Source organism: Trachemys scripta, chromosome 18, assembly GCF_013100865.1.
Source record: "Trachemys scripta elegans isolate TJP31775 chromosome 18, CAS_Tse_1.0, whole genome shotgun sequence".
Lineage (NCBI taxonomy): Eukaryota > Metazoa > Chordata > Testudines > Emydidae > Trachemys > Trachemys scripta.
In genome coordinates, this window is record NC_048315.1 from 11,577,295 (window position 1) to 11,594,716 (window position 17,422).

The 17,422-nt window shown below is 40.8% G+C and overlaps 1 protein-coding gene across 1 annotated transcript in view; it reads right to left on the reverse strand.

The window, feature by feature from the left end:
* Positions 1-17,422, reverse strand: part of PITPNM3 (PITPNM family member 3) — a 366,258-nt gene that overhangs the window by 32,804 nt on the left and 316,032 nt on the right. Inside the window, exons 10-11 of the mRNA XM_034752560.1 lie at positions 14,163-14,335; positions 7,211-7,381 (exon numbers count right to left, since the gene is read on the reverse strand). Coding sequence (XP_034608451.1) covers positions 7,211-7,381; positions 14,163-14,335 — 344 coding nt within the window. The remainder of the gene's footprint in view (positions 1-7,210; positions 7,382-14,162; positions 14,336-17,422) is intronic.

Sequence of the window (17,422 nt, forward strand, 5' to 3'; positions counted from 1 at the left end):
CAAAGTGTTAAAGCACAACTGGTAACCAATTGGATGGGATGTACGGTAAGGGAGGAACGCTGATCAAGAGCAGACAAGGCGGGCAGAACCTGCCTTGTTTTTCAATGGACATCACAAACCCCTAGTGATATTGGCAAGAGGAGAAAATGGGACTCAGTCCAGAGAACAGAGCAATGGAAGCAGAATGGTTCATTGCACTGGGTCTCAACCTATTTACCATTGCAGGCCGCATATGTGTTACGTGGGCCGCATCCACACAATATATACACTATCTGTATGGCCCTGAGGTTGTCACATGGGCCGCAGCGTTGTGCTGGTTGGGTCACAAATAGCCCACAGGCTGCGGGTGGGGAACCACTAGTCTATTGCAAAGGGAACTTGACAGGGATTCAGGAGACCTGAGTTCTGTTCCTGGCTCTGACGTGTTGTGTGACTTTGGGCAAGTTACTTCTCCTCCCACCAGGGCCGGCTCTAGGCACCAGCAAAACAAGCTGGTGCTTGGGGCGGCACATTTTTCGGGGTGGCATGGCCAACACCAGAATTCCGCCCCTAAAAATGTGCCCCGGCTGCCCTAGCTCACCTCTGCTGCAGCCACCGCTCGCGCACCGCTGCTCCCCCACCCTCCCAGGCTCTCAGGAGAGCCTGGGAGGGAGGGGGAGATCCCGAGTGGCTGCGGCGCGCGAAATAGCTGATTCGCGTGCCACTGCTCCCCCTCCCTCCCAGGCTTGAGAGCCTCGGAGGGAAGGGGAGACTCTGAGTGGCCGCGGCGCGTGCGCCGCTTCTCCCCCTCCCTCCTAGGCTTCAGAGCCTGGGGGGAGGAGGCAGGGCTGGGGATTTGGGGAAGGGGAGGAGTTGAGGCGAGGCAAGAAAAAAACGGGGGGTGGGGGGGCAAAATTGATTTTGCTTGGGGTGGCAAAAATCCTAGAGCCGGCCCTGCCTCCCACTCTGTCTGGTCTATTCAGATTCTCTTTTACCATGTGTTTGTAGAGTGTCTAGCATGGTGGGGCCCAGATCTCATTATTGTCATAGAAATAATACTAACGTGCTGGGTTTGCCTTTCCACATCCAGGTGTCACCAGCTTCCATTGTACTGAACACCACATCTATTTCATCACATTCACACACAGAGGGGAATGCAATGGGGCCTGCCCAAGCAGTCATGATAAGCCCCAGTTTTTAAGGGCATAATAGAATCTCCCCCTAAAAAATGCATCTGAAGCTTAAATTTTCAGTACATTATTGGAACTGATAATGCTTGAAAGAAATGCAGCAGAATGGGTTTCCTGTGAACACACACTGAAACCCTTTGAGAGAGTCTGGTTTATTTTGATTTCAGCCCAAACATCTCAACCGGAAGAGACAGCAACCAAACCCTATTACAATTGAGCCAGGGAAAGCAATTAAAGTCTAGCACCAAATAATGGAAGATGAGGTTTGGAGAGAATATGCTGAATTGTAGTTTCCATGGGAACTTCCATGGGTTAAGGGAAGGCTAGAGAATATAAAAAGATGAATAACAACTTTCTTGCTGTTACTGGTCCCAGCAAGCCATCCTGGTGAACTGGATATAAAGTGTGACTTCTAACAGAATGCCTCTATAAAAGGATCTCACAAGAAAACTACAAACATTACTTTATGCAGCATAGCTATAGCTGTATTGGTCCCAGGACATTAGAGAAACAAGGTGGATGAGGTAATATTTTTCCCTTTGTGGATCTAGCTGTAGTCCTTTTAGGATAACAGTTGGATTTCGATAGGGATAGGAAGTGCTTACTAGGCTTGGCCTATCCACCTGCACTTGAGATGCAGTCCACTGGTAGAAGATATAGCAGATATTAAACTGATTCTACATTTATTCTCCTACCTTTTTAGATATCCTGAATATCATGTTTCCATACCATTCTCCCATACATTTCAAGTATCTCCATTCCTTTTCTTACTGAAATTGCCCTTGATAAATCAATAGCCTAACAAGGTAATCACATCTACATTAGCAACTGTATTGATAGTTGCAGTCAAATGAGTAATCATCAGGAAAAGAAATAGTTCTCAAGGCTAGTCAAGCCCCAGTGACTGTCAAAAATTCATCTGACAAAGGTCAGTCTTGATCACCATTAACGCAAGGAGACAACTTTGCTTTACTGAAACTCTTAACATGTTCTTTGCATGTTGCCTGTGAAACAATGGTGGCTCAGCGGAATAAGAAGAGACCGTAGGAACAGATCAATGCGGGCAGAGATTTGATATGCATATAAGTGACGCCATAAATTAACATTATAAAATGGACCCTCTGAGTGGACTTAGAGATGGATGCTGTTGCCTACTGAAGAGAAAAGGAGATCATCTGCATAAACCTGAGCCACTTTTCCTTACGTTATCTGACTCTAGATGGAAAAAATAAATCTGATCAATAGGTCTGAACATTTCAAGCTTAATCCTGCACACAGTGCAGTAGGCATTAAGTCTTTTATAGTCATTCAGTTAGCAAGAATTGGAAGGTAGCTATAGTAAACTCAGTTTTCACCATGTTCTCCAGCTTGATTTATCTACATCCTTCCTGTGAGTCACATCATGAAGTTCCCTTTCTGGTGGTAACCACTTCAATTGGGTTTCCAGATTCATTACCTTTTCACATAAAGGCACCAGTTAAGAATGCTAGGTCCACAGCTACAATAGAACCAGTCTCATTTTTAACTATGTTCCAAATCTTCTGAAACAGGATCTGGAGAAGAGTCTCTTTTTCAAGATGAAGGGTTATCAGGAAAGGAAGTTTTGGAAAGCGGTAGAAACATCATGAATGCATGGGATTAGGCTTCTCCAGAAGGGCCATGAAACCTTTCAGTTTTAAGACTTGCACTTTACATAAAGGATATTGGAAGCTGGTCTGCCACAGGAAGGAAAACTCCATGTAATCAACAGAATGAATCCCATATTCATATAGCACCTTTCATTCCAAAAGATGATCCCAAAGCACTTTTATTTTGTTTAAATTAAATGAGAGGATTTCATCCTTCATTGAAATAAAGCTCACTTTGGGGTAAAACATGGCAACAACTTAAGTCTACATAGATTTGAAGCCAGGAGGTGAAGTTGGAGTTTCCAGTTATTCTGGGATTAATGCAAAAAGTTCCATGGAATCTGTTATAATCACAAGAGTTCAGAGACTCTGTTTTACAACTCATGCAACAGACAGCACCTCCAGCTGCACACTGGCCTTGTAAGAACGTTCTGGGAAGTGGGTTCAACATGATCCCAGAAAGAAGATCTGCTACTACTAAATCAGCAACACCACACCGTGCAGCATCTGCAAGGTCTCCCCTTCAAGCATTCACTCTATCTGAATCTGCTTAGCTTGAAAGAGCAAATGGGATCACCATGAAAGACAGCACGGCTGCACTAATACAGTATCCTGTATCTTTGCTACCAGTCCTATGGAAGTATTCTATGGGCCAGATATTTAAAGAGATCTTGACATGGTCTCCTTTTTTGGAAGGCACAAGTCCTGCCATTTAGATGTCTACATACCTGATTTGCTAGGACATTTATGTAGAAAGGTGTCTAAATGATAGCATTTGCAGACACTATTCAGTATTGGTGCAGAAACATGCCTATAAAAAGGAATCTGCATTGAGAATCCAGCCCTCTATATTAGCCTGAGAAAAAGTACTTTGGAGTTAGCACATACAGGCTGTAGCTACACTAGACAAATCCAGAGCAGCTTCCAAGGAAGAGCAAAGGATATTAATACAGATGAAGAGATAAATAATAAATAAAAATGAAGAGAGATGCACCTTTGAACAGGGAACTGGATGGGTGAGACGATATTAAACAGCAACTCAAACTATTTGGAGTTTTCTGCACTAAGTAGTGAAATAAAGCCAACTGTTCACAGTGGGGAAGTGTCTGCAGCTGAACCTATTTTCACTGAAAAGTCTCTCAGTCAGGCTGCTGCATAATTCATAATCTTGCCCATTGAGCATAGGAATGCTTTACAAATCTTAGATCCAATTTGTGTTATGTTTTATACTGGAGGGAGACAACAGTTGGATAACACAGACTGCCAAAAACCCAAGCAAACACATCTCACCTATCCTAGGAGGCACATCCAACAGACTTATAAAAATTTCTGAGGCACACAAAGAATGATCTGGAAAAAGGAGTAAACACTGAGGTGGCAAAATTTGCAGATGATACAAAACTACTCAAGATAGTTAAGTCCCAGGCAGACTGTAAAGAGCTACAAAAGGATCTTTTATGCCTGGGCAACAAAATGGCAGATTAAATTCAGTGTTGATAAATGCAGAGTAATGCACATTGGAAAACATAATCCCAACTATACATATAAAATGATGGGGTCTAAATGATGTTACCACTCAGGAAAGATCTTGGAGTCATTGTGGAGAGTTCTCTGAAAACATCCACTCAATGTGCAGTGGCAGTAAAAAAGTGAACAGAATGTTGGGAATCATTAAGAAAGGGATAGATAATAAGACAGAATATATCATATTGCCTCTATATAAATCCATGGTACGCCCACATCTTGAATACTGTGTGCAGATGTGGTCGCCCCATCTCAAAAAAGATATATTGGAATTGGAAAAGATTCAGAAAAGAGCAACAAAAATTATTAGGGGTATGGAACGGCTTCCGTATGAGGAGAGATTAATCAGACTGGGATTTTTTAGCTTGGAAAAGAATCAACTAAGGGAGTATATGGATAGAGGTCTATAAAATCATGACTGGTGTGGAGAAAGTAAACAAGTTTGTGTTATGAGGAGTAAATAACACTTCAACTAGGGGACACCGAATGAGATGAATAGGCAGCAGGTTTAAAACAAACAAAAGGAAGTATTTTTTCACACAACGCACAGTATACCTGTGGGATTCCTTGCCAGAGGCTGTTGTGAAGGCCAAGACTATACCAGGGTTCAAAAAAGAACTAGATAAATTCATGGAGGATAGGTCCATCAATGGCTATTAGCCAGGATGGGCAGGGATGGTGTCCCTAGCCTCTGTTTGCCAGAAGTTGGGAATGGGTGACAAGGTATGGATCACTGGATGATTACCTGTTCTGTTCATTCCCTCTGGGCCACCTGGCATTGGCCACTGTCAGAAGACAGGATACTGGGCTAGGTGGACCTTTGGTCTAACCCAGTATGGCTGTTCTTATGTTCTTAAAGAAGCATGATGGGATATATGATTTCATGCCATTCAGGGGGATATATGGTCCCTTGCTTTGGGATTGCCAATGATTGTCTAAGTACAGAGCAGAACCATGGCAAGATGATCTGCTATGGAGAAATTAATTTCTACATGCAAAGTATTTGGGAATCTGCTTTTTGTTTAAAACACTCTGATCAGTTCTATACCTGACCTTTGCTATCTTATTTCCATCTGACCCATCTCAGCATAGTTAGGGGATTGAATAAAAATACACAATAGCGTCATGGTGGATGGACCTCAATTAGTAGCCTTGTTCAAAGTGGTAAAACTATTCCATTTGGTTTCTTGTTATAATTCCTTTATCCCTGAATACACTTATGTAGGCATCATTTAACTGTAATGAAAAATGTGGCCCAGTTTAACCTTGTTGGGGAAAAGAAATCTATAATTTCAAATGAAAAGCCCTGTTGTGATTTAACTGAGTTTCTCCATGAAATTATTGAAAGTTGACATTAAGCTGTTTGTCAAAGCGACACATTAAGTAATGTTAGGAGAATCAGTATTTTAGCTACTATAAAAAGGTTGACATTAAATCTAGTAACACTTGACTGATAACTAGATTAAAGCATTAACCTCTGTATTATCCATTTAAGTCATTGTGTTTGTTAAATAACCAGTAATGGATGAATGGTAGTGTCCCGTATTAGTACTGTTATTTTGGGTTAATAGATGGAACTCAGTTCATCTGAAGTTTTGTTAAACATATGATTGTTTTCATTGTGAAGTGGCATAACTTCAGATTTTCGGTAGCTTCTTAAACATGAAGTTAATCAGGATCAAACCTACCACAGTTTATTTACACCTTGGGCCCAGCACATGGTTTAGCAAACAAGACTGATGTTAGACTTATAGCTATGTTATTGAATGAGGAAAACAGGTTTGCACGGATTTGTGTTCTCATGAATCCAACAGATACAAAACTCTGCCATTTCACTCCATTACCTTCCAAGCTCTGAGTCGCAAATGGCTTTTGAAATATCCTGCTGAGGCTTGAATTTATGTCTGGGATTTGTAACAAAAGGAGAATAAATTGTGGGCGATTAATAGAGTTTTTGCACCATGTTATCAGTTAGAATGTTTCATCTCCGTGTGACTTTTTCCAACCTTGTTTTCCACATGAAATTTTCACAAAGTCAAATATGGCACACTCCCTCCTCTCCACTTTTAGATGGAAAATAGACACTCTCTTAGGAGATATGTGGGATGAGTCAGCTACAAATAATGTAGCACAATAACATCTGAAATACCCATGTACATTTAGGTAAGTGTTTACTGGTAATGTACTTAACTAGGTTTCTGTTGTACCTACGTAGGATTAGTGTTTTTAAAAAGGATTTTGCTCTGTTTTCAGTAGCCAGCCTAACTATTTTATAAAACTGGCTTTGGAGGACTCTTTCATAGTAAACGGGGCATTGTTCACATGCTATAAGTGAACCCACCGCATTCCTCCTACGATGAACCTGAATCTCAGTTACATTTACGGTAGCTACTAGAGTTAGAGAGGGGGTCTGGTCAAAAACATTCAATCCAAATATTTTCCCCGATGCAAAACTGGGTTTTTAACCAAAAAAAAAAAAAACCCACACAAAAATTGTTGTGTCTGCTGTTCTCAAAAATGGATTTTTCATCAAAACCCCCAAAATGTTTAGTTTTAATATTTTTTTTACAATTTCTTTTTTCATTTTTGTCAGCACTTTCCACACTAAAAAATCCTGAAGTAGACAGACACCTAAGTTGCAGTAAGAGTACATGAAAGAGGGGGCTGTGAAGTGGCACAGAGAGAGCAGAAAAGCATACCTTTAGGAACCCTATGTCTATAACTACCGAGTAAAGCAATACCCCTCCTGCCCTAAAGTTATCTGACTATCGGTATGCTGGTTGTATCTGTAACTAAAATCCTCTTGAACAGAGTAGCTGAAGAGCTCAAGAGACTAATGGGGTAGGAGCGGTGAAATCCAAGCAATACAATATGAAATCTTTATCATACCTAACTGGTGTGATCTTCCATCTCCCAGTGGAAATCTCTGGTACCTGGGGACATTAAATGGAGGCAAGAGGTGGAATTTTTTCTCCAACAATGGCTCAAGCCTGGAGGCAGAGGGATCAGCAGAGTGAAAGAAACTGTACACTTGGCTGCAAGCTGGACGGACCTGGCACACTGGAACGAGAGAGAGAAATTAGCATTGCATCTTTATGGGTTGCTCACATATCTTTCGAGAGGTCTAGGTGTGGGTGTGATTAAATATACAGTCCCTTCAATTCTACAAACAAACAACAGCCCAAACTACATATACAGTCAAAAGGCAGGAGATTCTTCAACTAAATTGTTTCATACTCCTTTGGCGATGAAATGAGCTTTGCTGAAAGGTAATTTTGCAAAGGGATCACAGTCTGAGAAATAGGCAACCTGCTGAGGCTAAGGCCAGCCTTTGAAATCAATGGAAGCCAGAAAGTCAATAAAGTTTTAAAACCTTCTAAATATATTATCGAACATTGCACCTACAAAAGCATGAGGCATCCTCTGACTTGGAATATTTGAAGGCAAAACTATTTGATGGGCACATTAAATCGGGAGGATTGAAATGGAGATGAAAGCTGGAGTGGGTATGTGAAGCAAGGCAGCTTCAGAAGTCAATTTCTTGAAGTTAATGCATAAAATGAAACTGCACACATTAAAACAGGAGAGCGTGGCTTGTAATATTTGCCGGAGAGAGGCAGCTACTGAGAAATTCAGACAGCAATGGTAAATGGATGTTCGAAAATCACCTGCTCGCTCAGCTAATGAGGCACCCTTTCAATTGGATGTTAAGCACTGAGATAGAGACATCTCCTGTACTCAAATGAGTGATCATAGACGGCTGCGGGGGTCTGTAAACCAGCAGGTGTAGTCACTTCCCATCTAACCAAACTGCATTTGGATCACTGTGAACCTCTCCAGCATTAGCAGATCAATCCATTATGGGATAATTACGCTAATAGACTTAGTATATTACAGCAGCACAAATATGTTACAACAGTCAATTCATTAACTGTAGGAGTAAAGAACGGATTAAAGTACTTATAACAGATGTTTGGGAATATTATGCAGGCTCCCACTGAACTCCAGATGAGCAGGATCAGTCCCTTCATGTTTTCCAAACTGCTGTGCAATAGAATAATCTCTAAACTCTTTTCGGTTACAGTTTATTACTGTTCTCTTGCACTGATCCTATCAAACTGATAACACGCATGGTGCTTTTCTTTAAGGCTCATTTGTTTGTGCAACATTATTCTTGAACATCATCCAAGTGCTGGTGGTGTAAACACCACAGGGGGCAGGGAGGAAGCAAATTGTTTTGGGGGCACTCCATCACCTTTAATGTATTTATTGTCACAATCCACCTGGGAGGTAGGGAAGTGCCATTATCTCCATTTGATAGATGGGGAATTGAAGCATAGAGACAAAGGCCCAGATCCTCAAAGGTATTCAGGCCCTTAACTCCCGCAGTGAACTTTCTCTAGGTCAAACAAGGAGTCTGTAGTGGAGCAGGTACTTAAACACAGGTCCCCAAATCCCAGGCTAGCATCCTTATCACTAGACCATCCTTACCTCATCTCGTATCAGTTTTAACAGTCAAGATGAAAGATTCCCACATTTCCCACTTCCTTCTGAAAGGATTCCTAATGAAATAGGGCAGTGGTTCTCAACCATCTTTGAACTGTGACTCCATCTTACAGAAGAATATTGTTTGTGTATCTTCCCTCACCCCACAGTCTGGGACACATCTTCCAGAAAGAGAATGGAATTAGGGTTGAGAATCCAGCCCCATGTTGCAGAAATAGGCCTTAGGCTGCTTTTACCCGGAGGGGGAAACCCATATGCCAGACGGATTGTTAACTTGAGAACTACTCTGAAGGAGCAACAGAGGGTCCTGTGGCACCTTTGAGACTAACAGAAGTACTGGGAGCATAAGCTTTCGTGGGTAAGAACCTCACTTCTTCAGATGCAAGAAGTGAGGTTCTTACCCACGAAAGCTTATGCTCCCAGTACTTCTGTTAGTCTCAAAGATGCCACAGGACCCTCTGTTGCTTTTTACAGATTCAGACTAACACGGCTACCCCTCTGATACTCTGAAGGAATCTGCTTACACTCAATTACTCTGTGTTGCAGGGTTTTCTGATGGAGCTTGTCCTGAGGAGAGGGCTCCTAAGACAACAGGCTCAAATTAAAGAAGGAAATAAAAACAACACATAGGCTCACTATCATTCTCAAAAGTTTCATATGGTGACAGCCGACGTGTTCAGCCAGCCGCTGGATAAAATGTGATGCACTTTGGCTCAGGCACCGCACATTCCTCAGCCACACGTGCTCTTTGGGAGAGGAATGAAAGAGTTAAATTGGAAAACACTGAAGCTTGACAGGCTTTGTAAGCCCCCCTGCTGCTATATGGGCTTTGAAAATCCATGCCATATAAGCTGCAAGTCTAATTGGCATTTAGGGCCAAATGATGGTACCAGTCAAGACAATGGCACCATGATCTGACCCTTAAAGAATCCCCATGGACAATCAATATGACGACAGACTGTAGCATTAGCTTACGGTATTTATTCACTTTATACAGGCAGGACGCTGTGCCAGGAACAGCAGGGCAGAATGTTCAGACATACTCGGTAGCCTCCTCATCAGTTCTCCGGGTAATGAGAAAATAAAATTTTAAGTGTTCTTATCAAGAACAGGCTGTTAAAAATAATCACTCATGAAGGTTTCCGTTCACGAAGGTGTCTAAGGAAAAGCATGTCCGTTGCTAGGCATTTACCTCCCAGAGCTGGGGCCCAAGTTCTGAAACGATGTCTAAACTGCACCAAGCACCTATCAACTGTACTTCCTAAGTTGGACCACATTCAACTTAAACCAGATTTCTGTTCAGTCAGGCTAACCTGAATTAAACAGCCAAACCACATGTGACCTCAAATAAGCTATCAAAGCGTCATCTTTTCAGTTAGCCTCTGTTTAGACAGGTGCAGTTGACTGCAGCCCTAAAAAGTAGGCACCTATTCGGCGTATGGCTTGTGCCTGCAAGTCAGATAGGTGGTCACCACCGTACGGCGGCCTCTGCATTTGGAATTCACAGAAATGGGTAAGCATCTACTTTATAGGTGAATCCATTGCATGGGCAGAAGCCAGCAAGCAACAACAATGGCCACTACTGAAAACTTTGCCCCAATCAGGCATCTCCAAGAGCAAATGTGTTGGGTGCAAGGAGTAGAAAGTAGCTCATGGATTCATTGACGAATTTCTAAAATACAGTGTAGGTTTTAAGTTCACCCCTTTCTTTTACTGACCTCTCTAGTTCATCTGGAGGAAAAAAAAACTATTCTCCTGAGTTGTATGTCATGGAGATGCAGATCCTGTACTCTGGGATCTTATCCTCTGGGAGTGGGAGGAGATAATCAGAGTGTTTGCTAAAGACACTCTTTCCCCCTTCCCATTAGTACCTGAATATGAGCTACTCATTAGCCTATCAGATGTTTTATGTATTATTCATTGCATATCATTTGCCTATATTACTAAAGTGTAACAATGTGTAACCTTATCTGATATGTTCTGGTTCTGTTTCCTCTGTCCATTTTTTATGCTCCCTGTGTGAATGCTTGAGGGAGCATGACTGGATTGTAAGGATTAATTAATGCTTACAAAATGGCTGCCGTGTTTCTATAATTGCCATTTTTGGGTCTTTTTTAAAAAAATTGCAGTTCTTTGAACATTTTGAAAGCATGACAAGCTAAAACTCGGTGCAAAGCTTTCACTGTCCTTTAAGAGATTGTCTGTAGTGCTCCAAGTAGAGGATCCAGTAGAAAACTTTGCTAGTCCCTACAGAGTTTCTGGTCACTGACATTATTTTGGGAAGACCATGAGATGTATCCATTTCAGCAGTTCTATTGATTGAGTTCCAAATACTTAATGAGGCAACTAGCTAAAGTAATTGGTCAGCTTTAGATGAAAAAAGTTACCCATAAAGCTCTGAGGCCACGGTCTGCATGCTGAGAAGAGTGTGAGTGCTAGAGAATATCAAACTTTGAGAAAGCTTTGATGGACTAGAAAACCCTGAATGAGGAATATAGAAGGTGGAAGAGTATGAAATTGAGCTGTAAATGATTTGTGATTTAGAGGATGAGAACTGTGACTAGACAATTGGAAGAGCAAAGAAAGAACTAACTGCAGGAGAGGACATTAAAAATTGCTATGGAGTGTCAGGGGAATGTTGAATGGGGGGGGGAGGGAGGGTGAAATAGAAGACCCCTTTAAAGGATAGCAAAAATTGGAACCAAAGTTCACTTTTTAGCTAGATTCCTACTACCAGAGAAGAAAAATCAACATTCAAAGCTAGGATGCCTGAGCACATGACAGATGTTATATATATATATATTGTGTGTATACATTATACAGCATCCCACTACTACGCCATGTGGTCCCATTCTGCAGCAGGAAATACACAATCCATTGGGCAAATTTTCCTTTGCCCACGAACTCATAAAACATTTCATTTTAGTAATTAATAAAAACACAAAATAAAACTTTAAATCAAAAGCAAAAGGACGTCTAGCCTTATATTTCTCAAGTTTTCTGCTCTCTACCTCTCATCTCAATGAGAAGGGACTCTGACTCCACCACTTTACTAGCTTCAGCCATATGCATGACAGGAGCCTTCTGGTCACACATTTTCCTTTTGGCAGCACGATTCAACTTTTTTTCCCCCCCTATTGAATTCTCGTAACAAGAACTTCCCTCTGAGAACTGACAACACTTCACGTTGCACGTAGACTCTGCTCGTGCTCAAAATGTCTTTGAAATACTGGTCAGAAAGGTTGCTCTCAAAAGCAGCTCCTTGCAGGATATTTGAGGGAGGACGGAAGTGAGAGCTAATTGGGAGAAATAATTTGTAATAATTCAAAATACTGTCTGTTAATTTAGCAGCATGCTGCTGCTCAGTATTCCAGAGTGCCTGAAGCGATGACGGTTGCACTGTTCCAGCACTGTACTCGGATAGTGAGGAGAAAAGGACTGAAAGCAAGAGAGATTAGAAGACTATGGCCCTGATCCAGAAAAGCATCTAAGTACCCGGCGTAGCCCCACTGAAGACAATAGAACGACTCATGTGCTTCACATTAAGTTAAGTTAAGCAGCATCTTAAGTACATTGCTGGATTGGGCCTTAAAACCAATAAAAACTGGGGTATTGTAGGAGATTTGAAAGTACAAATATCATATTGGTAGTAAACACGCAAGTTGCAATAGAAAGATCTTTGTGGTTTCTATATTTTGCTACTGCCAACAGGTAGGTAGGTAGATAGTAAGGGTGGCCAGAAAACAACTCCATTTCATGAAACATTCAGGTTTTGAAATTTGTTTTCATTCCAATGAAGAACAAAACCAAGACCTTTAGAAAACTGTTGTGAAAAAAAAAAACACAAAAAGAGAAAGAGAGGGCGAGGCCCACCCCAGAGTAGCCAGTAGTCGGATAGTCAAGGCACTGACCTGGAATGTAGCACATGCTCTCTCTCTCTCTCCCCCTCTAAATTCGATCTTTCACCTGAGAAACCTTCCCAATGAAATTTTCATTTAAAATTGCACATTACTGCAAAACGTTTCACTTTGGATGAAACTACTTTTTTGTTTTTTTAATGGCAAAAGGTTTCATTGGAAACTTTTTGAGCAGCTGTAATGGACAGTCAGTAGGAGCTTCTTATATTTATCACAGTCATCTGCCGTAGGTTTAAACAAAACCAGAAATTAACCCTGAAGACCATCTAGCTATACATTCATCTACCACATGTTTCTGCATGTTCTCACACCTGTCACCTGCCACAGAGCTCGGACACATTATTTTGCACATTGCAGCATCCAGGTGTTATGCTAACAGAACCTGACACAGCGTGAAAATTCAAAGGATACAACTTGTCTCCGGAGAATGGGGTGAGTCACCAGAAATAGTGTAAATATCCAGGTGTGTATTAAAAAAAAATTATTTTTACTTCACTGGGTATTAGGCCATCACTAAAGGGGAAAAAGAGATTTGTGACTATCACAAATAAGACCCAGACTCATCCAAATGCAACCTGGAATAAGGGGTACAAATCACATGGAAGTCTCTGGGCCAAATTCTGAGGTGATTTTCTGGGGCACTTTTTCAGGGACTGTTCCTACAATTACATTTATGTATATGTTTGTAACAGTACAACACTTAAAAAGCATAGCCAGCAGTGATATGAGTTGCACATGAGGGGTGAATGGGTCAGAAAACAGGTATAAATGGTATAGTACCCTAACATGCCCCAGTTTGTCATGACTGATGTACAAAATGAGTACAGCTTATCTGCCAAGAAAACAAAAACAGGTGTGTACAGTCCAAAAAGCAAATCGAGAGGAGATTAAGCAAGGTGGCTACAATTTGTATTTGCACCATTTCTCAATACTTCTGGGCCCAATCAGTTTGAGCCCACTTATCCTAGGGGCTGAATTTGCTCCCCATGGAAAGCTAAAATTATGCAAGTTACACTTTAAAGCCATATTCTGCTTAGTTGCACTGGGTTCATTAAAATTACTCTGAATTTACATTGGTAAATAGTAGAGCAGGATTTGGACCATTGTGCACAAATACTGTATACCAAAACAGTGCAAGTGTCACTGCTTAAGAAGGCATTTACATAAGGTTGCCAAGCCTCCAGCATTGTCCTGGAGTCTCCAGGAATTAAAGATTAATCTTTAATTAAAAATTATGTCATGTGATGAAACCTCCAAGAATACGTCCAACCAAAATTGGCAACACTACATTTATGTCCCTGCTGAATCGGGACCTTTAGCTGTCTCATCTCTAATTTTGCTTAATGGAACAGTGTGTACCTCTCTTTGCCCATACTGGCCATTAAGCAGCCAGTATTCAAATCTTGAAAAGCACTTACCATCCAGTCCAGGCAGAACAGTACTCCTCATGGCCAGTACTAAACCAAGTGGTGATCCAAACAGGAAGAAATCTGAAACTTCAAATTCAAACCGTCCCAGGTTTACTTCCGAGAGACTGGAGCTGCTCATAGGAGGAAAGTCTGCATCGTTCTTCATAACACTCGCGTGGATACTGAACAAGGAAAATGGATTGACTTAACAATAAACCAGGGGTCCCTTTCCATCTTGCTGGGCAAAGGCTCTACTTCAAAAAGGGGCTGCTTAGAAAACTCCAGTCTCAGTCTGTAGGTCCAAATTTTCTGCTTTAATAATGAGACACTTATACAGCAGAACCACACCCTAACCATAATGGCTTCCCATTCTTTCTGTTACAGTCATCTGGAATATTTTATTTTCTGATGCAGCTACATAGTAAATTTGCTACTGTCAAAGATCAGTAATTCCCTGCAGTTAAAATACTTGGCATAGAAGACAGCTGTGTGGGCATTGCATGACTCAGGACTACTCCCCCACACACCCCAAAAAATAATAATTAAAGCCACATACAGGAATTCACTGAAAAAGTGTTTGCTGCAAATTGTAATGGACCCAAGTTGTGTAAGAATCTGATTCAAAATTGTCATTGTACATGAGAGTTTTGGGTGTTACAAGGATCTTCATGTCCATGAGACTTTCTCTGACTTTTCACCCCCCGCTTTGCAGCTATCTACTTAATAATAAGCAGCAGTCTAGCTTTTAATCTGCATTGTGAAGTGATTTACAAACTTTACATTAACCCTCAAACCACCAACAGTTGAGGCAGGTAAGTATCATTATCCCCTTTTTTAGAGAACATGGATTCTCTACTGACAAGCATCTTACTTCGCTATTCACGACTGTGCAGCTGGTGTAAAATGCTCCCAAATCAGAATGGTGGTGTGCCAGGCCCAGAGAAATCAAGAGTTTAATTTTAAGAGATGCAGGATATTCTGACTGCCAATGAAGTTCTGGGTGCTTATCAACTTTTGAAAATCAGGCCTCAGATTATTTACCGTAGACCGCACAGCACATCAGAGGTTCAGCCAGGATTAGAAGTCAGGAGTCCCTGGCTCACAGTCCTGCAGTCAGAGTAAAAGACCAGGCCTTTTTTCCCACCTGAGAACTTAATGGTACTGCCTTGGGCCCATCAATGTTGTACCTGATCTTCTCATTGAGACGAGATAAGACACTTTGAACTCAAACCACTAGGGACAGAGTTTAGCACCCCTACAGTGCCCCCGAGTTTACAGTCATGCAGAATAGAATGAATTCAGGAGTCAAACTCATCTTCTGTTTGGGCAGTGCAGAGTTACCACTCCATCCCTAAATTGCATTATTGGCCCCATGATGCGTCATTGCTACACTACAAGGTAAGAGAAGCTAGCACAAAGTAGCCAAGGCAAACATGTTAAAGTATACAGAACAAGAAAGTTTCCATGCTTAGGAGGTATCCCAGTCATCTCATTATCCAAACTGGGATAACATCTCTAAATTAAAAAACAACAATTATTGTTAATAATCCTACATGGAACTGATATGTAGAAAACTGAAACTTTTTAAATTGCTGCACATGCTGGGAGAACACACTGATTTTTTAAAAAACGTCTCAGAATATTTTTCATCCTCAATCTGTGCATTTCCATGCTACCTTGCAATAGATTTGTGCAAACCTGGTGGTTAAAGAGTCAGAAATCTGAGTGGGATGTAAAATGTTCGGGGGGGAAGGGGGGGCTTAAGCATAGGCAAAAATGTACTTATAAGTTTAATAGTTTTCGGTTTAAAACAATTATAAATACCTAGAAACTGAAACATGGAAGGTTTAAGGAGGACTGTTGTATTGCTTTTTGTATTATCTTGTTTTCCCCATGAGTATGAAATACATTTCTGACAAGAACCCTTCTCTTTACTACATTTCTGCCAATACCCACCTCTTCATCCTAGCTAAAATATATCTGGGTTCTACTATTTAAATCAATCAGATTAGGCAAAAATTATAGCAAAAAGATCATTCAGAACTACTTGGTCATTTAACATTATTAATGCTAATCAAATGATTCTCTATCTTCACATTTCAAGCTCTATTATGTTCCCTTTCATATTTCTCTGAACTAATAAATCTCTAGGAGTGTAGAATGTCGTTGTCTGCTTTTGATGAACAAAAACTGAAGATCAAATGCTTGTCATTAGAACACGGGCATACATTGTTATTTTTATCCTGTTTTTTTTTTTTTTAAATAAAAAGATGGGCTTTTTTTTTTCTTTTGTGAAAACATAAATAATGTACTTTGGGGGGGGATTTTCTTTAATATATTTATTTTGCAGCTAACATGCAAATATATTCTATAGGTATTAGGAAAAGAAGAGTGCCAATATTTTGATGTTTCAATTTGTAAGCAAGAGAGATCAGACGCCAAAACCTGATAAATTAGTTCAGTTGAGCCAGATTCTATTATCAATGGGTTGAATGGAGAGTTCAGATTAGATAGCCTGGGAGTTTCTTGCTGCTACACAGGGAGCTAAAAGTGATGGACTAGAATTCTTGACAAATTCTCTGTCACAGACAAATGGAAAAAGACACATTGTTTTGTTGAAGCAGGAAGGTACTTTAAAATGTAAGGACACGACATCCAGAAAGGAGCAGCAGCACATTGATGTGAAAACCAAACAGAATAATCAAGGAACCCAAGCAAAGAATGCATTGACTGCAGCCAAAGAGATAGAATAAAATTACCTTGAGCTATTACTGACAAAACAGGCAGGCTGGTGTACAGCACTGTGGCAAGTCTGCACTGTACCTGAGCTCTCACAGAACTGAAACTTGGGAGCACACAATGGGGCTTTTCTCTCTATCGGCATCACCCCCAACGAAACAAAGGAAGAAAGAACAAACAGAAAGAAAAAATAAAGCACAAAGGATACAGATACTCGAGCAAGCAGTCAAACTAGGTAGGTAAAGACAGAGAGACAGACAGACAAAGGAAATGATGAACCTCCCCTGCTAGATATATTGTTAAAAGGTTTCTTTTTTAGGATTTAGGGAAGCTAAGTAAGCTTCCTTTAAAGATGACTTTTTATTCATTTAAATTGAAGATTTATGGAGGTTTTCAAAAAAGCTTGAATAGTCTGTAGACAGCTGGGAGCACCAAAAGTCAATTTCCTAATTCTCTAGAGAATCATGCAAAGCCTCTAATGAAAGTTAGATGGGGCTAAATAATAACAATAAAAAAAATTCCAAAAAATG